Here is a 27482-nt window from a genome sequence, read left to right on the forward strand (position 1 = left end):
CTGCTGAGGACTATTAAGAAAGACTGGGGGCTGCTTTCTGCCTCCAAGAACATGTTTTTTCCGTGTCTCCTTTGGGGAAATATAATATTTTGCCTCTATTAATATTCCCCAAAATATTTCATTTTTCTAGAGGGAGGGAGAGAGACACAGAGGCAGAATCCAAGTCAACATAGGACTCCAGAAACCTCAGCCAAGCCACCAGTCCCTTTTCTGTGACAAATACAATCTGTTAAAAAGAAGATGTTTAATTACCTCGCTGGGGAATATAAACCAGAAAGGGGTTGGGGTTGGGGATAGTACTGTTTATGCAGCCTAGAACTGTGTTGGATTTTTTGGCAGCTGCTGCACACTTCTGGCTCATATTTTAATGGTTGTCCACTAGGACTCCAAGATCCCTCTCACAGTTACTACTATTGAGCAAGGTACCACCTATACTGTACCTGTGCATTTTGTTTGTCTTGCCTAAATGTAGAACCTTACTTTTTTCACCACTGAATTTCATTTTGTTAGATAGTGCCCAATGTTCAAGTTTTTCAGGACCCTTTTGTATCTCAAGCCTATACTCAAGTTACTTTTGGTTATTCAATAAAAGGTAGAGTTGCTTAAAGCAAGAAGGAAAAACAATGTTATTCTCAAACAATGTATTTATTTAATAATGTATTTTATTTTTACAATTCTATTAACAATCCTTTTTTACTTTTGGCTTGAGCCAGGTGACACATTTAGGGCACAGAGCACTTTCATTTGCTATCTTGATAACAGATGGTATGTTTTATTTTTTTTTGTTTTCTGTGCATCTTCAATTTCTATGTATTGCATGGAATACATTTATTGGCACAAAATTGGAAAAGAAGTAACTTCAATCCATGATACACCTTTAAAAGTAAAACCAGTAGACCGACTGTTGTAGATAACTTACGTAATTATAAAAAGACTATAAAAATACTAGGATTTGTTCAAAAACAATAATCCTGTGAGCTTATATTATAAGGGAAAGATTACAGAATATCCCAAGTTATGGGCATGTACACAATCATTGATTGCAGCTAAGAATAAACAAACAAGCATAATGCATAAATGGGATGTAGAGCTGTGACAGACATATAAAATCATGATTGACAGGCTTAGCTCTAAGGTACCTTTAATGCTGAAACACCTGAACACATGATGTTAAAGCCTATAAAGCTCCTACGACACGTTTTTTTTATCCAGACAAATAGAAATGATGATCAAGTTATTCCTTTATAGACTGATTGACTGATCAGGGAGGCATAGAACAATAAAGGAAGCTGAAGTAGCAAAAATCTGAGGAAACTCTGCTTTAAGAGCTTTCAGAGATCCCCACTTGGCAAATAGGGATTTTTCCAAGGTTTTGCCTATGGTTCTCCCTTCTTTTAGGGGAGTGTTATGCAGGCGCCTTCGTATAAACGGAAGAAGGGCCGAAGGGTCTCCCCAACCAAGGACGCGTCTGAGAATGTATGGAGCAGAGTTCCTGTGTTGAAATCAAAGAAGCTCACTTGTCCCCCTTCGCAGTTGAGAACGATGCCGATGCTCATAGGCTCCTCAATCAGGACCAGGTCATAGCATTTTGATGGAGAGGCGGCCTTATATTTCCCTCTGCATTTCCCAATCTGCCAGTGCCTGATCTGCTCATCAAGATTTGTTATGTTCAGTGGCTGGTTGGCAACCCCTATAGCCCATCCTTCTCTTTTTCCTACAATTACTTCCCAGAAATGTCTCCCTGTTGAGAACGTCTGGCAGCCAAGGACACAAGGCTTATGTACAAAACTGTTGCAATCTGAGACAGGATGTTTCCCTTTAAATGGCTTAACTCCTCTGACTCTTTTTTGATCTTCAGATACATCAAGGCGGTCAAGATTGGCTGTGTCTGGATCCAGAGTTACTGTAAGGGGAAAGGGAAGGGAGGGGGAAAAAACAAGAGCTTCAGCGTGAGGCCTAACAGCTTAATCCTACGGCCTCTTGTGTGAATGGGGCTCAGTTTCCAAACACCCCCTCTAGGACTGGAAGACTCATTGGTTTTTTAAAATAATATCTAAGCCGTTGTCTGGTCAAGAGTTCTCCAACTTTGGCAACTGTAAGACTTGTGGACTTCGACTCCCAGAATTCCCCTGATGGGATGGCTAGTGTCCTGCCAGCTGCTTTCTGCTCCCTTTTCTCCAAGCACTGAGGCTCTCCCACTGTCTTTTTCCCAACCTCTGTTAATTTTCAGCCTCTTCAGTGCCTCTCTGGCCGTCTTGTTCCATTCACTTAGGTTGCCTTCGCCACCTGCCAGTCCATCTGACTCCCCTTCAGCTGCCATAAGCTGCAAACCTTCAGGATCTGTTCATTACCTGTACCGCTCTTGGCTCCTCCACTCAGCTCTTTGTCTCTGGGCTCCACTGGTAAATCCCCCTGGTCTCTCGTCTCCCATGGAGCCATCCCTGTGCTGATTGCCCTCCAGCTCCGCCATGCTGGCTGGAGAATTCTGGGAACTGAAGTCCACAAGTATTACAGTGCCCAAAGGGTGAAGACTCCTGGCCAAATCCTTCAGGCACTTCATGCTGCTCCACCTCTTCCAGCCTCCCTGCACAATTCTCTTCAGCTTCCATCTTGCAGATGAGATTAATGGGATTTGGAGTGAAGAGTGGTTGGCTTTGCTTTCAGTGATTTGGTGAGACAATGAAGGTTGAACAGGGACTCTACCTGGAGCATTAATCCAGAGGATCAGGCAGAACAAGAGGCTGCCATGTTTCAATTCTCAAATGGCAGAGTCAGAAGAATCCCCCAGAAGGAACTTGGGACACACGGTGGGATGTGAGGAAGCTCCACCCTTTTCTCTGCGACCATCAGGATATCACAGACGGGTACAAAAGGGGAGAGATCTTGCACAGGAGACCCCTGCTTTCATTAGTCTGATGGCCCACATGGTGGAGGAAACCTTGATGCTCCAACCTTGCTATGTGCTTTGACTCAAAGGACCTATCATATTTAAATAAATATAAAAGTATAAAACACACCTTTTTTCCCTCAAAAAAGAGGCTGAAAATCTGGGCACGTCTCATACACTGAATATAGCATTTTTGTGCCTCCAGAAACTCGGCCCCTTCACCAAAATGGCCGTGCATAACCTTTAGGAGGTTTTCAGAGTGCTCCTGGGGACTGGGGAGGGCAGAAATGAGCAAGAAATGGGCCCCCAGGAGCACTCTATAAGCCTCGTGAAGCCTATGTATGCCTTTTGACAAAAATGGGCCCATTTTTGTGAAAAACGGGCTGTTTTTGTGAAAAACGGGCTGTTTTTGGGAGGTCTGCAGAGTACAAAAACGTTTTTTTTTAATTTGCCTCTTCAAAATCTCAGTGCGTCTTATACTCCGAAAAATATGATAATTTCTCTGCTCCCAAAGACCTGGTCTCTCACCAACTTATAGTCAGGCAGTAAAATCAAGAGGATGTTATTAGCTTGGTGGGAATTCAATATTCCTTTCAATCCCAGGCCATATTCTCCCATTTGTCCAGATATTTCATTCTATACCAAGATTGACTTCAGTTTTCTAGATGATGTGTAGAATGGAATGGAGTGGAAAAGGAGTAGAACAGAACAGAACTATAGTTTTATTTGGCCAAGTCTGATCAGACACACAAGGAATTTGTCTCTGCTGCATTAGCTTATATTGTACATATAAATGGCAAGTAATAGTTCAGTGAGTTTTGTCACATTTTGTCGATGCGTGCCAATAGCCGGGGGAGCGGGGGGGAGGTTGTGCATGTGCTCACACCCACAATGCAATGCCCTCCCACCATGCATGTGCAAATAACCCCCCACCCTGGGTGCATGTGCACAAGCCTCATTGAAACCTCTGGACTTCCAGTTGTGCGTTGAGCTGTTTTTCTCTCTCCGGAGGCTTCAGAGGGCGAAAAACGGCTGAAAATCAGCTGCTGGACCTGACAGGGCCACACCTTGTGTGCCCTCAGAAATGGCTCCGGATGCCACCTGTGGCAGGCATCACGGTAATTTTTCATAGATCATAAAATCATTAAAGTTTACTGGATCATCATAGTCTTATATAGTATCTAATCCTATATTTTTCTTTTTTTGTTAATCTATGATGTTTCTCTTAAAGCTACTGGCATCAGAGCTTAAAACAGCAAGCAATTCCAATTCCTACAACTCATATTTACCTTTGTGTAGTTGAAGTCCACTTTCCAGAGTATCTGGGGAAGAAAAGGGAGGAATTCAGCATCTCATCACTGGAATTGGAGCAACAGAAGGGCCTCCCTTCAGATACCCTGGTTTGCTTTCCTTGGACTCAAATCAGGAAATAAGGAATATGGAAAGCCACAAGCCAAAATGCCATTGTTGGCTATATATATTCCATCAGGTATAAATATATTCTACTATATATTCCGTATAAAGGTAGTTCTCAACTATTTGTGTAGTGAAGTTAGAGTGCCACTAACAAAAGTGATTTATGACCGGTTCTCACACATACGACTGTTGCAGCCTCCCCAGTCACATGATCAAAATTCGGGCCCTGGGAACCAGCTTGTATTTACGATGGTTGCAGCATCTCATTGTTCTGGGATTTTCTTCCTCAACCTCCCTGGTGAGCTTTTGACAGGCAAAATCAATGCATGAAGCCAGATTCCTTTATCAACCATGATTCACTTAACAACCGTGATTTTCGTGATTTTTTTGTGGCAAAAACGTTTTGAAAATGGGGGCATTTGCTTAGCAACTGAAATGTTCAGCTCAACTGAGGTTGTAAGTCAAGAACTATTTGTATTTATTCCATTATATATAGAATAAGTGGAAGCTGATTCTGCTTCCCCTGTGATCAGTGCACTTAGATTCAGGATGCAAATAATACGGGTAGTGTCAACTTACAAACATAACTTCACCACTGATCCTGAAATCGATCCCTCTTTGATCCATGTGAAACCAACGAGAATCTTTCTTGGATGCTCAAAATGTCATCCAGCATAAAACCCTGGCAGGTGTTTTATTACCTCTCAATTTTTTCATGACACCTTTCAGAAGCACAGTGAAATCACTGTAATTCCAGATTATCCACTTTGGCTGTAGAAGTAAATCCTGTGGATTCTTATATGTTTCCTTAGCCTGGTACCTGGCAAGACAAAATAACAGAGTTGGAAGGGACCTTGTAGGTCATCTAGTCCAACCCCATCTCCCCTGCCCAAGCAGGAGACTTCACACCATTTCTGACAGATGACACTCCGGTCTCTTCTTGAAAGCTTCAGTGATGAAGCTCCCACAACGTCCGAAGGAAAGCTGTCGCAGTGGTTCATTCTCCTGTCAGAAAATTTCTCCTAATTTCCAGGTTGAATCTCTCCTTGATTAATTTCCATCCATTATTCCTTGTCTGGCCTTCAGGTGCTTTGGAAAACAGGTTGAACTCCTTCCTCTGTGACTGACCCTCAAATATTGGAACACTGCCATCCGAGGTGGCGCAGTGGTTAGGGTGCAGTACTGCAGGCCACTTCAGCTGAATGTTATCTGCAGTTTAGTGGTTCTAATCTCACCGGCTCAAGGTTGACTCAGCCTTCCATCCTTCCGAGGTGTGTGAAATGAGGACCCAGACTGTGGGGGCAATAAGCTGATTCTGTAAACCGCTTAGAGAGGGCTGAAAGCCCTATGAAGTGGTATATAAGTTTAACTGCTATTGCTATCCTGTCTCCCCTGGTCCTTCTCTTCCCTAGACCAGCCATGCCCAGTTCCTGTAACCGTTATCAACCTGCCAATAGAAGCTTTCTAAACACCAGATGGTGCTTGAGGATTGGCTAGTTTCAGGATCCAGCTGGTGTTGGTCACAAGCCAAAGAGCCCATCTTCAAGGAACCTCTCTCTCTCCCCCACCCCGAATGTGTGCACTGGGCTCTTGTATGATTTATATTTATGTGGTGATTGGTTGTGTGTAGCTTTTAGTTGTTACATGGGGTATTGATGGCCAGCTATTAAGTCATTGATTGTTGTTTTCTTGTGTTGCCCCATCCCGGATCCTAAGTACTTGGTAAGCTAGTGGTAAATCAGCACTCCTGTTGACTGATAAGGGCCCCCATTCCCAGACTTCAATCATTTCTCTGGCTGTCTATTCAAATATGGGCACCATGATGACTCAGTGGATCCTCACTCCGAACTGCACTCATCCACCCTCATCAAGTTAAACGAGAGATCTAGTAGAACCAACTAAGATTCGGGTTTGGGCTCCCTACTCTTCAAAATTCTTGTGAATATCTTGGCCAAAACAATGGATTGTATCTTACCAATGGACTGATGACCGGTGACTATTATGGGTGATGTAGGTAATTAGACGATGGATATAACATTTAAACTGATCTTGAGGGATTTTAGTTCTGCATTTAACACAATTCCTCCACGTAGACTAGTGTCTAAACATAAGAACCTTGGGCTTTCTCATTCAATCTGCATTTGGATTATGGATTTCAGATTAGGCAATCACACCTCCTCCGCCCTAATTCTTAACACTGGTACACTACAGGGTTGTGTGTTGAGTTTACTCTATACTCTTTAGGTACATGACTGCATTCCCACTAACGCCAGTAATACTATTATTACATTTGTAGATGATACAACAGTTGTGGGACTAATCTCTGGGGGGGGGGGAAGGGGGGAGATGAGTCTGCCTATTGATATGAGGTGGACCAATTGCTTTAATGGTGTGGAGACAATAATTTGGTCCTTAACACCAATAAGACCAAGGACCTTATAGTGGACTACAGAAGGAATAGATCAGACATCCAGGCCTTGGTTATCAATAGAGACCAAGTGGAACAAGTGGTCGGTTTTAGGTGCTTCGAAACTGGCAGGCATTTATGATAGTTGCATTACTTGGAACAACTTACATCCTACAATGATATCTTGAAAGCCATCAAACATCTTTCTCTTCTTGGGAAGGACTCAATAGGTGGATAAAATGGCCAAATTCAATCTAAACATCTGGTTGAGTGTGTGACAGACTATAACAATTCACCATATCAAATACTGCTAATTATATTGTGTTATCTGAGGAAATGTCTAAAAGGCCCTGAAATACAGTATGTTGTCTTTACATTCAAATACTGCTAAATACAAACGGCACTTTCCAAAATAGAAATACTGCTGGAGGAGCTGCTGATCTCGGAGACTATAAAGAAAAGGGTGGATTTACTTACTTCTTCAAGATGCCTCCAATGTCCTGAAAAATAAAGAGACAAAGCATTTGCTATGCATAAAATTACATTTTTACATTCACATAATAAATGAGAGAAACCTCTGGACAATCAGACACTAACAAACATATAAACTACTTTCATTTTTGTCAGTGAAAAAAATCCCATTGCTCTTTTCCCTCCAGATCTTCAACCTCTTTTGGGGAGGTATTGATTTTACTTTTTTGCCTAAGAAAAATTATACCCCAGTTGAATCCAACACAATTACAATATTGGAAAAACAAAATAGTGCATCAATAGGATTTTAAAAAATCCCCTGCATTTATGCTTCCAGAATCAAGGCCCTTTGGGGAATCCAAGTGGTTATAATACTTTGTAGAAGGTCATCACTGTTGGGTTTCTCCTGTCCCTGGAGATTAAGGGGAGGGGGAGACCCTACAGAGGACACCCACCACCACATCCCCTATTGTGAAGAACACAGACAGTGACCATTACTTTGAATTCTTGCTTCTCGCATGGCCTGCTTTTTCTGTATTACATTATGTAGCTCTTGGCCATTACAGGTAGTCCTTGAGTAAATAGTTCATTTAGTGATAGTTCCTTTCTATAGAAAGAGCCAAAAAGATTTCTAAATGAGGAGTTGAAAAAAAGATTTTGAAGTTGGTCGAGTGCAGCCAGAATCCTACATGCAGACATGGAAAGAAATATCAATCTCCATAAGAGAAGAATGGATGGAAAAAGAGATGGAGGTAGAAAAAATGACAAAATTGACTGGTGTAATTAGATATAACCCATTGTTTCTACTTTGAAGCTGCTTCTAAATGTTGTGTTTGAGATTTTAAAAAAATAGATTCTTGATTTTCCTTATTAGACTAATCTGTTTTTTCTAGACATGGCTAATAATGACTAAATATGCAAAAATAAAAAGTTGAGGTGGTAATTTTATTTTGTATTTTACTGTGCAGAAAAAAAGTTCAGACACACATTTTTCCTTTTTTTCTTTATCCTACACTTCTTTCCTATTCTTATCCTTCTCAATTTCCCTATTTTCTCTATTTCCATTTGTACCTTTCACTATTTTAATTTTGACTAAATTTATGAAAAAGGAAAAAAAGGAAAGAATCAAAAAGTGTGTTCTGTGGAAGGCACTACAGCCATCTCCCAATACTTGAATGGCTGTCATAGAGAAAAGTGCATCTAAGGGCAGAACAAGAGGCACAGGGTGGAAGCTCATCACAAGGAGATCCAACCTAAAATAAGGAAGAATTTCCCGACAGTGAGAATGATTAATCACTGGAACAGCTTCCCTCCCAGAGTACTGACTTGTCCATCACTGGAGGCTTCCAATAACAGTTTGGACAACCATGTTTTCGGGATGGTATAAGGACTCCTGCCTTGGGCAAAGGATTGGAGTCCTCCAAGGTCCCTTCCAGCCCTAGGATTCTATGATCTCCACTTCCTGCCTGACCTGTAAGAGTCTGCTGGCTGGCTGCTGAAGCTTCTCTTCTATCTCCTGAATGAGATGGTCAAGAGAGCAGAGTTCCTCCATTGGCCTGGCCAAACCCTCCTCCTTTCTTGCCATAATCTTCTTCTCCGTTTCTTCCATTCTAGTCAATAGAAGCTTCTCATGTCCTTCTAACCAGAGTTGTAGCTCTCTGAATTCAGCCACTACATTTTCTCTCTCTTTTTTGATGAGGTCCTAGAACAAGAAAGAAAAAAAAAGCAACGGCAAACTTTTATTTTAATTATTTTACTTAATTATTTTTATTGTTATAATAATGAAATGGATTCCTTGAAGAATCCAGGTGGGAGAATTTCCTAAGGAGAAAAAAAAACCTTTTTGATATTAAAAAAAACACAGGGGGAAAGGTTTCTAAAAAGAAAAAAAGGCTCCAGTTTAAATGATCTCTCATGAAAATTTTCTTGGCAATCAGGGATTTTCAAAAAGGGGCCAGATAAATATTTGACTTCACAATGTTTTCCACAAGATGAAATATGGTTTCCATTAATTTATTAAGCAAGCCAAACCCATTGCATAAAACACAACTCATGGGATAGGTGCACTTAAACCCAACTGTGACTCATTCAGGCAATGGGGACATATAAGTCCCCAGGTTTTAACACCGTCTTTATCTTGAATTTCCTTTAAGTCAGAACTTGTACTAAAACACAGGCTGCCTGTTATTAAAGGTGGCGGATGGGGTTCTCCTTCCTATTAGCTCAGAAGCTCCTCACCGTTGGATCAATACTTACAAGCATCTCCTGCACTTTTTCCTCTGTGTCTCTTTTGTATGTAGCTATTTTTTCTTTCTGCTCCTTCTGAGCCTTCAGGCAATCCTCCACCTTCCTCTGAAGAGAAAATAAAAGTTTTGAGTTTCTTTTCCGCAAAGAATTACATCAGAAGGAAGACCCAGTTAGAAGATATATGCAACCGTCATAAATACATGGCCGTTGGCAAGTGTCCAAATTTTGATCCTGTGGCCACAGGGATGCTCTAATGACCATAACTGTGAAAAAGGGTTGTAAGTGGCTTTTTCCATTGCCGTTGTAACTTCGAAGAACCAGCAAATGAAAGGTTCTATGTCGAGGAATATTTGTAATGGTGACATCTGGTGAAAAGATGGCTGACAGACAACACGGCTGGGGAAGGACACCCGAAGTGTTTTCCCCTGGATTGTAGCTTTTTCAAGTGCCAACAGAAGGAATCGACATTCTTATAGGACTCTCCTGGCTTAGGAAAAGTCCTGGAATTATTCCCCCAAACCCTCTGATACAGCAAAGGTCTGTAAGTAGCTTCAGGAGCTGTGCTTCAAAGCAGCCCCTGTGCTGAAAGCTGAGGAACTGGGTGGTGGAAGAAGCAGCAATTTTGGAATTTATTTTTCAAAGGGACAGTGCTTTGACTTTCACTTCTCAATCGTTTTTAAGGACTATTAATCTTTACTAAGCTAAAAGAGGTTTAAAAAAAGAGCTATTAGAAAATTTTGACTTTAGAAATGTTTATAAAGAAATGTTTAGTGTTTTCAAATGGATGGGGGTGGAAGTATTTTTCACTTTAAAGTTAGAGAATCTGAAAGAATACAGTGAATTTTGTTAATATAAATGGTGGTCGTTTATAAAGATTATTTTTTTTAAAATATATTTTATTCATTTTCACATTCCATTTTACAATCACTTATATACAGAGTATTTGCTATAAGAAAAAATAATAATAATAATAATAATAAAAAAACACAACTCATCATTCACAACCCCACCTGACACTTCCATCCTCCATACACCCCATCTACCCCCTCCAACTTTCCTTTTCTCCCTCTAACGCTCCCCTCCTACTTCCCTTTCCCCTCAAACCTTCCTTCTCCCCTTACTCCCAACACACCCTCCTTGCATTCCCCTTACTCCTTCCTTACTCTTCCCTCCTCTTTCCCTCTACCTCCCTCCTTGGTGTATTCCTTTATTCAAGTGTTGTTTATTATAATCTGATAAAAAGTAAAATAAACCAAGGGGAAAAAAAAATTTTTAAGAAAGAAAAGAGTAAAAAAAAAAAAAGGAGAAAAAAAAGAACAACCGTATATAAGTGCATTCTTGTTCTTATTGAGACTATGTTAACACCCACCCACCCACCCCCCAAAAATCCCCATCCCTACTCCTCCCGACTTCCCAGGGCCCACACCTGGCACTGCCTTCTATCTAAAGTATCTTATATTCATATGGATTAAAAATAAAAATAATATATTAAAGGGGAAAAAAAACCAAAAAAAAAAAGAAAGAAAAGAACAAAGAAAAAAAAAGAAACTCTTTGTGTTAAGCTCAGCCCCCCATCTTTATCTATGCTTAAATAGTGTAAATCATTCTATCTATATTTTATTCTCGTCTCTTGCTTCTTTGTTATTTACCCCGACCTCCTGTAGACTCTCCCGTTCCTCTTCCTTAACCTTGTATTCAGATAAACATTTATCCAAATTTGTAAAATAATTTCACCAAGCTTTCCCTTCTAATAAAAATTAGATAGCATAGATCATTCCACATATTCAAATAATACTTTCAACAAAAATCAGTTTACCTTCCGTTTTAAAATTATCTTATCCAGCTTTCCCTTCTAACAGAATTTAAACAACATAAATCATTCTGCATTCATTTTACATATATACATTCAGTATCACCCCACCAATATACGTAAATCATTCCGCATGCATTTTACCCTCATCCCTTGCTTCTCTAATATTTGCCACTATCAAATATGCAAGCATTAGTTTAAAATCTAGCTCAAAATAATTAGTTTCAACAAAAATCAGTTTACCTTCTATTTTAAAATAATCTCTTCAAACTTTCCCTTCTAACAAGATTTAAACAGCATAAATCATTCTGCATGCATTTTACATATATACATTCAGTATCACCCCACCAATAAGTTCCCCTTTTCCTGCCGGAGAGAGGTCGCAAACCCCCATTCAATCCACAACTTTAGTGAATATTTTAGAATGTCTAAATCCTCAAACTCCGCTTTTCTGCTTCTCCTCTTTTCCAAGTGAATCAGGAAGTCCCGCCTTCAAAGTCTTGTAATAAAAATCTCGAGCCTCCGAAACAGAATTAAGACGAAGTTTTTGATTCTCAAATGTGACCGTAATACCGGCTGGGGCCTCCCATCTATATTGAATCTGTTGATTTCTAAGCTCTTTAGTTAAGAAGGTATAGTCCCTTCTTGCCTTTAACATCTGGAAAGGTATTTCTTTGAAGACAATCAAGTTCTGGCCATCAATTCTCAAACTATTATTGTAAAATTTTTGCACGATCGCGTTTCTGGATTCTTTTGTGGAGAAATATATAATTATGTCCCTCGGGAGCTGTCGCTGTTCCGCTACCAACGAATTCTGGCGATAGATTTTCCGAATCTGCCAATCAAGATTAAGTCCCGGGCTTCCCACCGCATGGCTGAGGGCTTCAACAAAGGTCTGTTTCAAATTCTCTCGCTCCTTTTCGCGGAATCCTCTGACTCTTATTGCGAATGCCTTCTTATTAAAGTTTATCATAACGAGCTGTTCCTGAGTGTCTCTAATTTTTTGTTGTAAAATTTGAATATTAGTAGTCAAATTAGAATTAGCCTCCTCCAAACTTTCCAATTTATTCTCTATTTCAGCGGTATAATCTGACAGGGCAGACACGGCTGCAAACGTATTCGCCTTCATTTGGTCAATTTTAGACTTTAAATCACCATATAGCTCCAATACAAATTCCTTAATTTCTTGTTTAAAATCATTAAAGATTTGAAAAAAAAATTCCTGTGTTAAGAATTCTCCAGTAGAGGGCGTAGGAGACAAGGGCTGCGATTCCAGTATAAATTCTTTAAATTCCTTCACAGATTCTTTAGGCACATTTGTAGAGAGACGCTTAGATTTTGACCTGGGTGCCATTATAAATCAACAAATAAACAGTGCTTTCGCTCCCCTCTGTTTCCAAAAAAAACAAAAACAAAATTATTTTGTTAAAGAGCGGTCTGCAGGAAGGTAAAACCGGCTACGTACATCCCTATCAGTCACCAATGGAGAGAAATCGCCATTTTGAAGTCCGTTTAAACAAAGAAGCCTCTAAGACGAATGGTGCTGGTATTTAAGATAGTAATAAAAGCATAAATCTCACAGGAGTGGGACCCGCCCGTATTAATCCTAGCTTCAAACAACTTTGCTTTGTCCTGGGGGGGGGGGGGGCTCGCCTGTCTGGGGCTGCAAAAAAAGGCAGCTGAGAAGAACTGGCTGGAGATAAAAGCTCCGCTCCCGCTGGATCTAATCTCTGTCCACAGCCAAAAAAAAGGAGAAAGGCTGTGAATTACAAATAGACCCTAGCACACAGAGCTACTTCCTGCCCCTTTCTTAGCCAAAAAGGGGTGATATCTATGATCTTAATTAGATATACAGACCAGATCTCTGAGAGGAGCTCGGTTGAGCTCTCCTCGGCAACAGGCTCCGCCCCCCGGTTTATAAAGATTATTAAGTGCAACTAGAAATACATAGATCCACAGCAAGGAAGATAAAATAGAAATAGTTAAATTGCTTTATTCAAAGAGGAGACTATATTTAATTATGTTTTTTGTTTGGATATCACTTCTGGATTTTGTGTTTGTGATGAAAAATATGATTATTATTATTATTGTTTTGCTGATTATATTTATTGTTATAGAAATGACTAATTATATACTAATGTGTAATAGTAAAAATCTGAGGCTGGATTGTTATCTTGTACTGTGCTAAAAAGAGTTGGAAGTCAACACTTTCTTTCTTCCCTTGTACCTCAAGCTTTCTCCCCCCCTCTTAATTTCCCATTTTTATTTTTCTTTGTATTTTATACATTGATAAAACAATAAAAGCCATGAGGTAAAGGAATACTTGTAATGGCAGCAAAGTGAGCTGCCTGAGTCTCCTGGTTCCAGTCATCCCAGAAGCAACAGGTTAGGCACTGAGAAACAAAAATTTGGGCTGACATGGCTTTGGCCTAATCCAGCAGGAGAGTTTTGGGGGATCTGCAACTCCGCAGCGATTCCTCCGGGCTGACTCCTACCTGGTATTCCGGGAAAGCCTCCTCCGCAGGGATCACCGAGTGGCCCTTGTGCTCTTTGGATCGGTCGCAGACCACGCAGATGAGGGTCTCGTGGTCCTTACAAAAGAGCTTGAGGAGCTCCCGGTGCTTCGGGCAGAAATTCCCACCTTCATCCTCCGGATGGCCTCCGCATCGCCTGGCCACTTCAGCCACCCGCGCCAGCTGCCTGTTGGGGAGGAGGCTGCGGGGCGCGAAGGTCTGTCTGCACTGGGGGCAGGAAGCCTCCGATTCCGACGACCCCCAACTGCGGGTCAGGCAACCTCGGCAGAAGTTGTGGCCGCACGGCGGGATGAGCACGGGGTCCTGGAAAAAGTCCAGGCAAATGGAGCAGGTGGCTTCTTCCACCAAATCCTGCAGGGGAGCTTCGGCCGCCATCGCCGCCGCCTCCGCCGGGATAAGGAAAGAGGAAATTAAGTTTCTTTTCTTTTCCTGCAAATCAGGTGACCGCCTGTGGACTCTGCCCAGTTGGAAACCGAAGTGAATTGTTGTTGCTCTTGCGATCGATCAGCTTCACTGGCTTTTTAAAGTAAACAAAAAGTATTTTAAATAGAACAAGCAGGAAAGAAACTAATATTCACGGTACGGACCCCCGACCAATTCTTATTGGCCCAACCAGCTCGTTAAAGGGAAAATTGTTTTAAAAACTGGGGAGAAGCAAATATTCTTGGGACGGACGTCATTTAGAATAGAACAGAATAGAATTCTTTATTGGCCAAGTGTGATTGGACACACAAGGATTTTGTCTTTGGTGCAGATGCTCTCAGTGTACATAAAAAGACAAGATACATTCGTCAAGAATCGTAAGGTAGAGCACTTAATGATAGTCGTAGGGTACAAATAACCAATCAGGAAACAATATCAATATAAATCGTAAGGATACAAGCAACAAAGTTTCAGTCCTGCAGTCGTAAGTGGGAGGAGATGGGTGATAGGAACGATAGCAATAGTAACGCAGCCTTAGTGAAGGGTCTGACAGCGGTAAGGGAATTATTTCTTTACAGAGTGATGGCATTGGGGAAATAACTGTTCTTGTGTCTAGTTGTCAGTGTGCAGTGCTCTATAGCGTCATTTTGAGTGTAGGAGTTGAAACAATTTATGTCCAGGATGTGAGAGGTCTGTAAATATTTTCACGGTGTTAAGTCTGCAACAGAAGTTAGTAACGAATAAGCCGCTGAAACGTCACTCACAGCCACCGAAGGTAAAACAAATAATAGCTTTACTTGCATAACAAAAATAGGATAAATAGTCTCCAAACAGACTATAAGCAGTCTTGAAGTATATACACAGTCTAATTACAATACATTGAAGTTACAGTTGCTCAACTCATAATTCACCATGTAGACAGGTAACTACTATACAGACTAGCCAACATCCAATACACGGTCTTCAGTAACTATTAGGAACAATCAGGAGCATCAGGAGGATTCTGTAATAGTTCCTTCCTCCTTTTATGGCTGCTTAAAGCAATTAGCATCCAACTACATCTTTCTAGCATTTAAAGTAACAGATACATTTGTTACAATCATGGCTTATGCTCATATATATACATTGCCAAGCCAAGACTAGGGTTATATCCCTAACACACGGGCCTCTTTTCCACCCGTGCAGTATACACGTCCTCAGTGGAAGGCAGGTTGGCCATAATTGTTTTTCTGCAGTTCTTGTGACTTTTGGACTTCAACTCCCAGAATTCCTGAGCCAGCATCACTGGATATATATAGATGATTGTAGCGTGATGAATAATTGTAACACATCTACAGTATGATTCCATTACTTATGGATTGATGACTTGAGGGGAATTTGAATGGGTGGATAACATCTTATAGGGCTTTTGGGGTAGGCTTTCTAAGTCACAATGGGGTCCCCGAAGGGACATGGACACTCCCCCACCCCCTCCTTCATCTTTCCTTTTCAGTGGTGGCACCTTGTTTATGGAATGCCCTCCCCAGAGATGGCACCCACACTGGCATTATTTTGGCACCAGGTGAAGATTTGTCTATGTTGGAAGGAAGGAAGGAAGGAAGGAAGGAAGGAAGGAAGGAAGGAAGGAAGGAAGGAAACCTTGGAAGAAAAATCCATCTGGTTCAGTTCCAAGCTGGAAGAAAGACGCTGGAAATAGCATGGAGGCTGATTGGAAAGAGAGTCCGTTTATTGATGAAGCAGAACCAGCAGCAGCATGTGGTTCTGGGACAGCTAACCAAATGGCTAAATGAGTAGATGGATCTTTATAGTTTCTGTAACTTTGAAGTTTGGGATTTGTGCAATATGGGCTTTGTGTTCTGAAAGGGTGTTGAACGGTAATTCTTCTTGTGGCTGATGGTTATGTCCTGTGTTAGATTTTTGGGTGAGGGGCTGCTTGCTCTAATCCTATCACTCTGGTTTTGTTAGCTGTCGAAATTGCTGTAAGGGATTTTGAAATATCCTGCCTTGAATGAACTTCTGCTGCCAGCATTTGCTTTGCTTATGAATGGAGCCATCTAGTTACCTTGCTTACTCTTTCAATAAGCTCGTTATCTCCTTCCATGCTGCCATATGCTGAGGACTATTAAGAAAGACTGGGGGCTGCTTCCTGCCTCAAAGAACATGTTTTTTCCATGTCTCCTTTGGGGAAATATAATATTTTGCCTCTATTAATATTCCCCAAAATATTTCATTTTTCTAGAGGGAGGGAGAGAGACACAGAGACAGAATCCAAGTCAACATAGGACTCCAGAAACCTCAGCAAAGCCACCAGTCCCTTTTCTGTGACAAATAGAATCTGTTAAAAAGAAGGTGTTTAATTACCTCGCTGGGGAATATAAACCAGAAAGGGGTTGGGGTTGGGGATAGTACTGTTTATGCAACCTAGAACTGTGTTGGATTTTTTGGCAGCTGCTGCACACTGCTGGCTCATATTTAAATGGTTGTCCACTAGGACTCCAACATCCCTCTCACAGTTACTACTATTGAGCAAGGCACCACCTATACTGTACCTGTGCATTTTGTTTGTCTTGCCTAAATGTAGAACCTTACTTTTTTCACCATTGAATTTCATTTTGTTAGATAGTGCCCAATGTTCAAGTTTGTCAGGACCCTTTTGTATCTCAAGCCTATACTCAAGTTACTTTTGGTTATTCAATAAATGGTAGAGTTGATTAAAGCAATAAGGAAAACGTTGTTATTCTCAAATAATGTATTTATTTAATAATGTATTTCATTTTTACAATTCTATTAACAATCCTTTTTTACTTTTGGCTTGAGTCAGGGGACACATTTAGGGCACAGAGCACTTACATTTGCTATCTTGATAACAGATGGTATGTTTTATTTTATTTTTCTGTTTTCTGTGCATCTTCAGTTTCTATGTATACCACGGAATACATTTATAGGCATAAACTTGCAAAAGAAGGAACTACAACCCACGAGACACCTATAATATTACAATCAATCCTACAATCAGTAATCAGATTATAATAGATAACCTCCGTAAGTATAAAAAGATAGAAAAAGTACTAAGATTTGTAAAACAAAATAAAAACCCTGTGAGGCCGTAAAGCTTATATTGAGTATAATATTTCCTGAAACCTTAAAATGGTTTGTTGGTTTATGACAATTATGTGTCAAAAGGAAACTGGTTAAAAAGGGGAAAGGAAAGAAAAAAAGAGGGAAAGATTACAGAATATCCTGAGTTATGGGCACCTACACAATCATTGATTGCAACTAACATGAAACAAACAAGCATCATCCATAAATGGGATGGGGAGCTGTGATAGACATATAAAATCATGATTGACAGGCTTAGCTCTAAGGTACCTTTAATGCTGATAACACCTGAACACATGATGTTAAAGCCTATAAAGCTCCTAGGAAACCTCGGCTTTTTTATGCAGAGAAATAGAAATCATGATCAGGTTATTCCTTTATAGACTAATTGACTGATCAGGGAGGCATAGAAGAATAAAGGAAGCTGAAGTAGCAAAAAGCTGAGGAAACTGCTTTAAGGGCTTTCAGAGATCCACGCTGGGCAAATAGGGATTTTTCCAAGGTTTTTTCTATGGTTTTCCCTTCTTTTAGGGGAGCGTCATGCAGGCCTCGTCTTCGTACAAAGAGAAACAGGGTTGAAGGGTCTCCCCAACCAAGGAAGCGTCTGAGAATGTATGGAGCAGAGCTGCGGTTCTGGCATCCAAGAAGCTCACTTGTCCCCCTTCGCAGTTGAGAGAGACACGGATCCTCTTGGGCTTCTCATGCAAGTACCGATAAACGCGTCCTAATGTAGAGAAGGTCCAGTATCTCCATTGTAATATTCCAAACCGCCCGGTCTGCTCATCAACATTTGTTAAGTTCAGTGTCTGGTTGGTAACCCCTATTTCCCATCCTCCTTCATCTCCTACAATTACTTCCCAGAAATGTCTCCCTGTTGAGAACGTCTGACAGCCAAGGACATAACAATCTGAGAAAATATATTTTCCTTCATCTGACCTAATTCTTCTGACAATTTTTTGATCTTTGGAGACATCAAAGCCGGCATGATTGGCTGTTTCTGGATCCAGAGTTACATTCGCTGTAAGGGGAAAGGAAGGAAGGGGGGAAAAGCAAGAGCTTCAGCTTGAGGCCTAGTTTGGGCCTTCACCCCCAAGAGCTTAACCCTCTAGCCTCTTGTGTGAATGGGGTTCAGCCTCCAAACACCCCATCCAGGACTGGAAGACTCATTGTTTTTTCAAAGAACACCTAAGCCATTGCCTGGTCAAGAGTCCTCCAACTTTGGCAACTGTAAGACTTGTGGACTTCAACTCCCAGAATTCCCCCGATGGGGCTGCTAGTCTCCAGGTCCCCTCTGCTCCCTTTCCTCCAAGAACTCCCCCACTATCATTTTCCCATCCTCTGTTAACTTCCGAGCTGTTTGGTAACCCTCTGGCCTTCTTGTTCCATTCACTTAGGTTACCTTCCCCATCTTCCAGTCTATCTGACTCCCCTTCAGTTACCACTAAGCTGCATCCCTTCAAGATCCGTTCATTACCTCTACCGCTCTTGGCCCCTCTGTTCACTCTTCGTCTCTTGCCTTCACTGGTCAATTCCCCTGGTCTCTAGTCTCCCATGTGACCTCCCCTCTGCTGATTGCCCTCCAGCTCCGCCATGCTGGCTGCAGAACTCTGGGAACTGAAGTCCACCAACCTTACAGTGGCCAAAGGGTGAAGACCCCTGGCCAAGTCCTTCAGGCACTTCATAGGACTCCACCTCTTCCAGCCTCCCTGCACAATTCTCTTTAGCTTCCATCTTGCAGGTGAGATTAATGGGATTGGGAGTGAAGAGTGGTTGGTTTTGCCTTCACTGATTTCACAGCCAAGGTTGAACAGGGACTCTACCTGGAGCATTAATTCAGAGGATCGGGCAGAACAAGAGGCTGCCATGTTTCAATTCTGAACTGGCAGAATACAGAGGGAACTTGGGGCACATGATGGGATATGAGGAAGCTCCGTCCTTTTCTCTGCGAGCATCAGGGTGTCACAGGCATATACCAAAGGGGAGGATCTTGCAAGGGAAACCTCTGCTTTCACCAGTCTGATGGCCCACATGGAAGAGCCAATCCTGATGCTCCAACCTTGCTATTTCCTTGGACTCAGAGGACCTAATTTCTCTGCTCCCAAAGACCTCATCTCTCACCAACTTATAATCAGGCAGTAAAATCAACAGGATGTTATTAGCTTGGTAGGAATTCAATATTCCTTTCATATTTTCCCATTTGTTCAGATATTTCATTCCACACCTGAAGATTTACTTCAATTTTCTAGATGATGTATAGAATGGAATGGAGAGGAGTAGGAGTAGAACAGAACAGAAAAGAACAGCAGTTTTATTTGGCCAAGTGTGATCAGACACACAAGGATTTTGTCTCCTCTGCATTAGCTCATGTTGTACATATAAATGGCAAGTAATTCTTCATAAATCATAAAATCATTAAAGTTTACTGAATCATCAAAGTCTTTAAGGTACCTAATCCTATATTTTTCTTTTTTTGTTCATCTATGATCTTTCTCTTAAAGTTACTGGCATCAGAGGTTAAAATAGCAAGCGATTGCAATTCCTACAACTCATATTTACCTTTGTGTAGTTGAAATCCACTTTCCAGAGTATCTGGGGAAGAAAAGGGAGGAATTCAGCATCTCATCACTGGAATTGGAGCAACAGAAGGGCCTCCCTCCAGATACCCTGTTTTGCTTTCCTTGGACTCAAATCAGGAAATAAGGAATATGGAAAGCCACAAGGCAAAATGCCATTGTTGGCTATATATATTCCATCAGGTATAAATATATTCTACTATATATTCCGTATACAGGTAGTTCTCAACTATTTGTGTAGTGAAGTTACAGCGCCACTGACAAAACTGTTTTATGATCGGTTCTCACACATACGACAGTTGCAGCCTCCCCAGTCACATGATCAAAATTTGGGCACTGGGAACCAGCTTGTATTTACGATGGTTGCAGCATCTCATGGTTCTGGGATTGTCCTCCTCAACCTCTCTGGGGAGCTTCTGACAGGCAAAACCAATGCATGGAGCCAGATTCCTTTATCAACCATGATTCACTTAACAACAGTGATTTTCGTGATTTTTTTTTTTTTTTGCAAAAACGTTTAAAAAATGGGGGCACTTGCTTAGCAACTGAAATGTTCAGCTCAACTGAGGTCGTAAGTCAAGAACTATCTCTATTTATTCCATTATATATGGAATAAGTGGAAGCTGATTCTGCATCCCCAGTGATCAGTGCACATAGATTCGGGATGCAAAGAATACAGATAGTGTCAACTTACAAACATAACTTCACCTCTGATCCTGAAATTGATCCCTCTTTGATCCATGTGACACCAACGAGAATCTCTCTTGGATGCTCAAACTGTCATCCAGCATAAAACCTCAGCGGCTGTTTATTACCTCTGAATTTTTTCATGGCACTTTTCAGAAACACAGTGGTATCACTGTAATCCCAGATTGTCCACTTCGGCTCTAGAAGTAAATCCTGTGGATTCTCACATGTTTCCTTAGCCTGGTACCTGGCAAGGCAAAATAACAGAGTTGAAGGGACCTTGTAGGTCATCTAGTCCAACCCCCTCTCCCCTGCCCAAGCAGGAGACTTCACTTCATTTCTGACAGATGACACTCCGGTCTCTTCTTGAAAGCTTCCAGTGATGAAGCTCCCACAACGTCCGAAGGAAAGCTGTCGCAGTGGTTCATTCTCCTCAGTCAGAAAATTTCTCCTAATTTCCAGGTTGAATCTCTCCTTGATTAGTTTCCATCCATTATTCCTTGTCTGGCCTTCAGGTGCTTTGGAAAACAGGTTGAACTCCTTCCTCTCTGTGGCAGCCTCACAAATATTGGAACACTACCATCTGAGGTGGCGCAGTGGTTAGGGGGCAGTACTGCAGGCCACTTCAGCTGACTGTTATCTGCAGTTTAGTGGTTCTAATCTCACCGGCTCAAGGTTTACCTCAGCCTTTATCCTTCCGAGGTGGGTGAAATGAGGACCCAGACTGTGGGGGCAATAAGCTGACTCTGTAAACCACTTAGAGAGGGCTGAAAGCCCTATGAAGCGGTATATAAGTCTAACTGCTATTGCTATCCTGTCTCCCCTGGTCCTTCTTTTCCCTAGACCAGCCATGCCCAGTTCCTGTAACCGTTATCAACCTGCCAATAGAAGCTTTCTAAACACCAGATGGTGCTTGAGGATTGGCTAGTTTCAGGATCCAGTCTGTGTTGGTCACAAGCCCAAGAGCCCATCTTCAGGGAATCTCTCTTTCTCCCCTCCAGAATCTGTGCACTGGGCTGTTGTACACTTTATATTTATGTGGTGCCTGGTTGTGTGTAGCTTTTAGTTGTTACATGGGGTGTTGATGGCCAGCTATTAAGTCATTGATTGTTGTTTTCTTGTGTTGCTCCATCCCGGATCCTAAATACTTGGTAAGCTAGTGGTAAATCAGCACTCCTGTTGACTGATAAGGGCCCCCATTTCCCAGACTTCAATCATTTCTCTGGCTGTCTATTCAAATATGGGCACCATGATGACTCAGTGGATCCTGGCTCCGAACTGTACTTATTCACCTTCATCAAGTTAAACAAGAGATCTAGTAGAAGCAACTAAGATTCAGGTTTGCGCTCCCTACTCTTCCAAATTCTTGTGAATATCTTGGCCAAAACAATGGATTGTATCTTACCAATGGACTGATGACCGGTGACTATTATGGGTGATGTAGATAATTAGACGATGGATATAACATTTAAACTGATATTGATGGATTTTAGTTCTGCATTTAACAAAATTCCTCCACGTAGACTAGTGTCTAACTGTAAGGACCTTGGGCTTTCTCATTCAATCTGCATTTGGATTATGGATTTCCCATCTGGCCAGTCAGATTAGGCAATCACACCTCCTCCGCCCTAATTCTTAACACTGGTACACCACAGGGTTGTGTGTTGAGTTTGCTCTATACTCTTTATGTACATGACTGCATTCCCACTCACGCCAGTAATACTATTATTAAATTTGCAGATGATACAACAGTTGTGGGACTCATATCTAGGGGGAAGGGAGGGAGATGAGTCTGTCTATTGATATGAGGTGAACCAATTGCTTTCATGGTGTGGAGACAATAATTTGGTCCTTAACACCAATAAGACCAAGGACCTTATAGTGGACTACAGAAAGAATAGTTCAGACATCCAGGCCTTGGTTATCAATAGAGACCAAGTGGAACAAGTGGTCAGTTTTAGGTGCTTCAAAACTGGCATGCATTTATGATAGTTGCATTACTTGGAACAACTTACATCCTACAATGATATCTTGAAAACCATCAAAGATCTTTCTCTTCTTGGGAAAGACTCAATAGGTGGATAAAATGGCCAAATTCAATCTAAACATCTGGCTGAGTGTGTGACAGACTATAAAAATTCACCATATCAAATACTGCTAATTATATTGTGTTATCTGAGGAAATATCTAAAAGGCCCTGAAATACAGTATGTTGTCTTTACATTCAAATACTGGCAAATAGAAACGGCACTTTTCAAAATAATACTGCTGGAGGAGCTGTTGATCTCGGAGACTATAAAGAAAAAGTTGGATTTACTTACTTCTTCAAGATGCCTCCAATGTTCTGAAAAATAAAGAGACAAAGCATTTCCTATGCATAAAATTACATTCTTACATTCACATAATAAATGAGTGAAACGTCTGGACAATCAAACACTAACAAACATATAAACTACTTTCATTTTTTCAATGAAAAAAATCCCATTGCTCTTTTCCCTCCAGATCTTCAACCTCTTTTGGGGAGGTATTGTTTTTACTTTTTTGACTAAGAAAAATTATACCCCGGTTGAAACCAACACAATATTGGAAAAACAAAATAGTTCATCAATAGGATAAAAAAAAATCCCCTGCATTTATGCTTCCAGAATGAAGGCACTTTGGGAAATCCAAGTGGTTATAATACTTTGTAGAAGGTCATCAGTGTTGCGTTTCTCCTGTCCCTGGAGATTAAGGGGAGGGGGAGACCCTACAGAAAACATCCATCACTACATCCCCTATTGTGATATAAAGACTCCTGCCTTGGGCAAAGGATTGGAGTCCTCCAAGGTCCCCTCCAGCCCTAGGATTCTATGATCTCCACTTCCTGCCTGACCTGTAAGAGTTTGCTGGCTGGCTGTTGAAGCTTCTCTTCTATCTCCTGGATGAGATGGTCAAGAGAGCAGAGTTCCTCCATTGGCCTGGCCAAACCTTTCTCCTTTCTTGCCATAATCTCCTTCTCCGTTTCTTCCATTCTAGTCAATAGAAGCTTCTCCTGTCCTTCTAGCCAGAGTCGTAGCTCTCTGAATTCAGCCACTACATTTTCTCTCTCTTTTTTGATGAGATCCTGGGACAAGAAAGAGAGAAGGCAAAAGGCGTAATTTTTATTTTATTTTAATTATTTTACTTAATTATTTTCATTTTAATTGTTTCAATAATTAAACAGATTCCTTGAAGAATCCAAAAATGAGGTAGGAGAATTTTCTAAGGAGAAAAAAAATACTTTTGATATTAAAAATGCAGAGGGGAAAGGTTTCTTTTTTTTAAAAAAGGCTCCAGTTTATATGATCTTTCATTAAAATTTTCTTGGCAATCAGAGATTCCAACATTTGAATTCTCATTTTTTTCAGTAAGATGAAATAAGGTTTGCATTAATTTACTAAGAAAGCCAAACCCATTGCATAATACACGGCTCATGGAACAGGTGCACTTAACCCAACTGTGACTCATTCAGCCAATGGTGACATCTCAGTCCCCAGGTTAAGACCAAGTTCCCTGCTCTAATACTGTCTTTATCTTGAATTTCCTTTAACTTGTTCTTACAAAGAGGCTGCCTATTATTAAAGATAGCAGATAGGATTCTCCTTCCTATTAGCTCAGAAGCTCCCCACTGTTGGATCCATACTTACAAGCATCTCCTGCACTTTTTCCTCTGTGTCTCTTTTGTATGTAGCTATTTTTTCTTTCTGCTCCTTCTGAGCCTTCAGGCAATTCCCAACCTTCATCTAAAGCAAAAATACAAGTTTTGAGGGTTTTTTTCTTAAAGAATTACATCAGAGGGAAGACCCAGTTAGAAGATATATTCCAGTGATGACAAACCTTTTAGACTCCAAATGCCCAAACTGCATATGCGCACATGCCCAAAATGAAAGGTGCGCATGAACATGTGATTGCATGGAGATGCACAAATGTGTGCATGCATGGACATGTATATATGCACAGTGGAGACCCAAAGGCCAGCGGGAGGCGGGGCATCCCAACAGCAACAATGTGGCAAGAGGCAAGATCTTTTTCTTTTATGAGCTTCTGTTTTGTCATTTGCAGGGAAACAGAAGCTCACAAAAGGAAGGCAGGGCTGACGTCGCTACAACACAACATGCAATCTTGGAGCTCCAGGATTGCTCTTGATATCTCTGTTGCTGGACGGTCCTTTTGGACCTAAACTGTGCAAAGAGACGGTGATAGAGAAGAACATTTCCTGTTGATCTCAGGGATATCGCAAAGTCCCTGATCAATCCAGGAGAAAGCTCTTTTTACCGGCTACAAGAGAAGCAACCATTTTTAAGCTGCATAAGGTTGGGACAGACTCCTGAATGAAAGCTCAGCAGGAGAGAGAGTGTGTCATAACTGGTCAGATAAATTTTACTTTTAGAGAACACCCAAAAAGATTTAGAGTAAAGTTAAAATTGAAGACAGAAGAGAGTAAGCGGTAGATTAGCCTGAATTAAAACTATTGTGTTATCTTTTTTCTTCAATTTTGTTTCCTTTTTATGGATGAAATTTTTACAAATGCCTCTTATTTTTATCACTTTTATTATTTATTATTATTTATATTAACACTGGAAGTTCTATTAATAGAAATTAGAAAGAATCAAGAAATAAAAGGATTAAAAATAAAAAAGAGGAATATAAAACACAGGCATTTGCGGATGATATGGTATTTATATTAAAGGAAACATTAAAATCAGGAATTAAATTAATCCAAAAAATAGAGGAATTCGGTAGGGTAGTGGGACTTAACATTAACAAGAACAAAACAAAGATCATTACGAAGAATTTCACCAAAAAATAAGAGCAAGAATTAGAGCAAAACATGGGAATGCAGATAGTAAAAAAGGTAAAATATTTAGGAATTTGGCTGACAGAGAAATGCTCAACAATTAAGGAAGACAATTATGATAAAATGATTCAGAAAAGTTTTGCAAAATTGGAAGAAACTACAAATATCACTAATGGGAAGAATTGCCATTGTTAAAATGAATATACTACCAAAATTTTTATTTTTATTTCAAGTAGCACCGATTAGCTTAGGGAAAAACTTTTTCACAGATTTAAACAAATTAATTGCACAATTTATTTGGTCAGGAAAAAAACCACGAATTAAATTAAAATTGTTACAGGACAGTAGAGAAAAAGGAGGATTTGGACTTCCCGATTGGGAGCTTTATTATCAAGCAGCAACTCTCACCTGGCTAAGGGACTGGATCAATCTAAAAAACCGAAGATTACTAACAATGGAAGGTTACAATTTGGAACTGGGTTGGCATGCCTTTATCTGGGATGGGAAAGTCAAAACCCATAGTTATTTCCAAAAACTTTTAATTAGAAAAGCTCTATGTCAAATATGGTTAAAAATCAAAACAAAACACTACAACAAAATCCCAATCTGGCTATCCACCATGGAAGCTCTGATATACCTGAACATATTGGACATAAACAAGATAATAAGATATAAAACATATTAGATAACCAAGAAAGACTAAAAACAAGGCAAGAATTGAAAGAGGAGGGAATAGACATAGGCTGGTGGCCCTATTTACAAATACAGGCAAGGTATAAAAAAGACAGGGAAAGGGATGGATTTTATAAGGAGCCACAAGAACTGAATAAAATTCTACAGGGAACCGAAGAAAAATTGAGTACAAAATATATCATTATTTATTAAAATTTAAAATGGAAGAAGAAACTGAAAGTAACGATGATAACATGGGAGACAAATTTTGGGTATACTATAAAATTGGCGAATGGGAAAAAAATTGGGGAAAAAATTGCAAATTAATGATGGTAACAGGATACAGAGAGAACATGTACAAGATGTTCTACAGATGGCATTTCCCACCAGCAAGAATTGCGAAAATGTTCCTGGAGTGCTCACCTATCTGTTGGAAATGCAACCAACAACACGGAACATACTTCCATATGTGGTGGACTTGCACATCTGCAAAAAAATATTGGGGAAAAAATAAAAGATTGGCTGGAAGAGATTCCCACACACCAAATTGAACAAAAACCGGAATTATTTCTGTTAGGAATTATAAAAGGAAATTATGAAAAAAAAATTAGATACTTAATTCTACACATAATCATGGCAAGATTTAAATTCACACAAAACTGGAAAAATAATTACGCACCAAGAGAAGAAAATGTAATAAAAACAATATTGAAATGTGCAGAAATGGATAGGCTCACGAAAGAATTAAAAGAGAAAAAAGAATCTGAATATCAATCCGTATTGGATTTAGGGTACAATTGGCTAGAGGAAAGGGGGGGAAGCATGAAAGCAAATAAGAAAGGAAGAAAGATCAATAAATTAATAAACAACTACATAAGCGGAAAATAATTAAAAGATAGAAATACGAAATAGACTGTAGCAAATAAATAATAGGAAATGGATACAAAACGACTCAAATATAATAAAGGTTGTTTTATACATAGAATGTATAGAATGTTACATATAGAATGAAGAAAAAAGATGTATGAAATAATATAAATGCACATATATATAAAGTTATAGTTATAAAAGATTTATTTGTACAGAGAAAAGAATCACAACAGATATGTAAAAGAAATGTAATGTATTGCAAAGATGTGAAGTTTGTATAAACAAAATAAAAAATATTTTAAAATATATTTTTTTTAAAAAGACCAGTAAGGAATAATGGGACACTACTAGCTAGCAACAAGAAAATTACAAGAAAGTTAGAAGGACTCAGGTTAGAAGGATGCTAAGGTACATAGACATAAACTTTGGTAACTTCTAGCTTATTATAATAATAAAACGTACAGCATTTTTGATAAGAAAGCTAATTAGCACTAAATATGCTATTTAAGAAGGAGGAGGGTAAAGTGGGCCAGGACAAGAGATCAAAAGATACAAGTGTCAAGGAACCAA

General features: G+C 40.2%; 2 protein-coding genes across 2 annotated transcripts in view; both read right to left on the minus strand.

The window, feature by feature from the left end:
* LOC148047715 (E3 ubiquitin-protein ligase TRIM11-like) overlaps positions 1 to 27482 on the minus strand; it is a 49231-nt gene that overhangs the window by 20988 nt on the left and 761 nt on the right. Inside the window, exons 2-7 of the mRNA XM_087711698.1 lie at positions 24220 to 24315; positions 23427 to 23657; positions 22876 to 22898; positions 20683 to 20801; positions 19851 to 19883; positions 17583 to 18312 (exon numbers count right to left, since the gene is read on the minus strand). Coding sequence (XP_087567824.1) covers positions 17822 to 18312; positions 19851 to 19883; positions 20683 to 20801; positions 22876 to 22898; positions 23427 to 23657; positions 24220 to 24315 — 993 coding nt within the window. The 3' untranslated portion in view covers positions 17583 to 17821. The remainder of the gene's footprint in view (positions 1 to 17582; positions 18313 to 19850; positions 19884 to 20682; positions 20802 to 22875; positions 22899 to 23426; positions 23658 to 24219; positions 24316 to 27482) is intronic.
* Positions 638 to 14203, minus strand: LOC148047716 (E3 ubiquitin-protein ligase TRIM11-like). Its single transcript, XM_087711693.1, has 7 exons — positions 13734 to 14203; positions 9438 to 9533; positions 8653 to 8883; positions 7188 to 7210; positions 5005 to 5123; positions 4177 to 4209; positions 638 to 1903 (listed from the first exon to the last, which is right to left on the minus strand). Exons 1-7 carry the CDS (start codon positions 14145 to 14147, stop codon positions 1395 to 1397), a joined length of 1425 nt encoding a protein of 474 aa, XP_087567819.1. The 5' UTR covers positions 14148 to 14203; the 3' UTR covers positions 638 to 1394.

The sequence above is a fragment of the Thamnophis sirtalis genome, unplaced genomic scaffold, assembly GCF_051295495.1.
Source record: "Thamnophis sirtalis isolate CommonGarterSnake01/CBP01778 unplaced genomic scaffold, rThaSir2_p1.2 scaffold_3, whole genome shotgun sequence".
Taxonomy (NCBI): domain Eukaryota; kingdom Metazoa; phylum Chordata; class Lepidosauria; order Squamata; family Natricidae; genus Thamnophis; species Thamnophis sirtalis.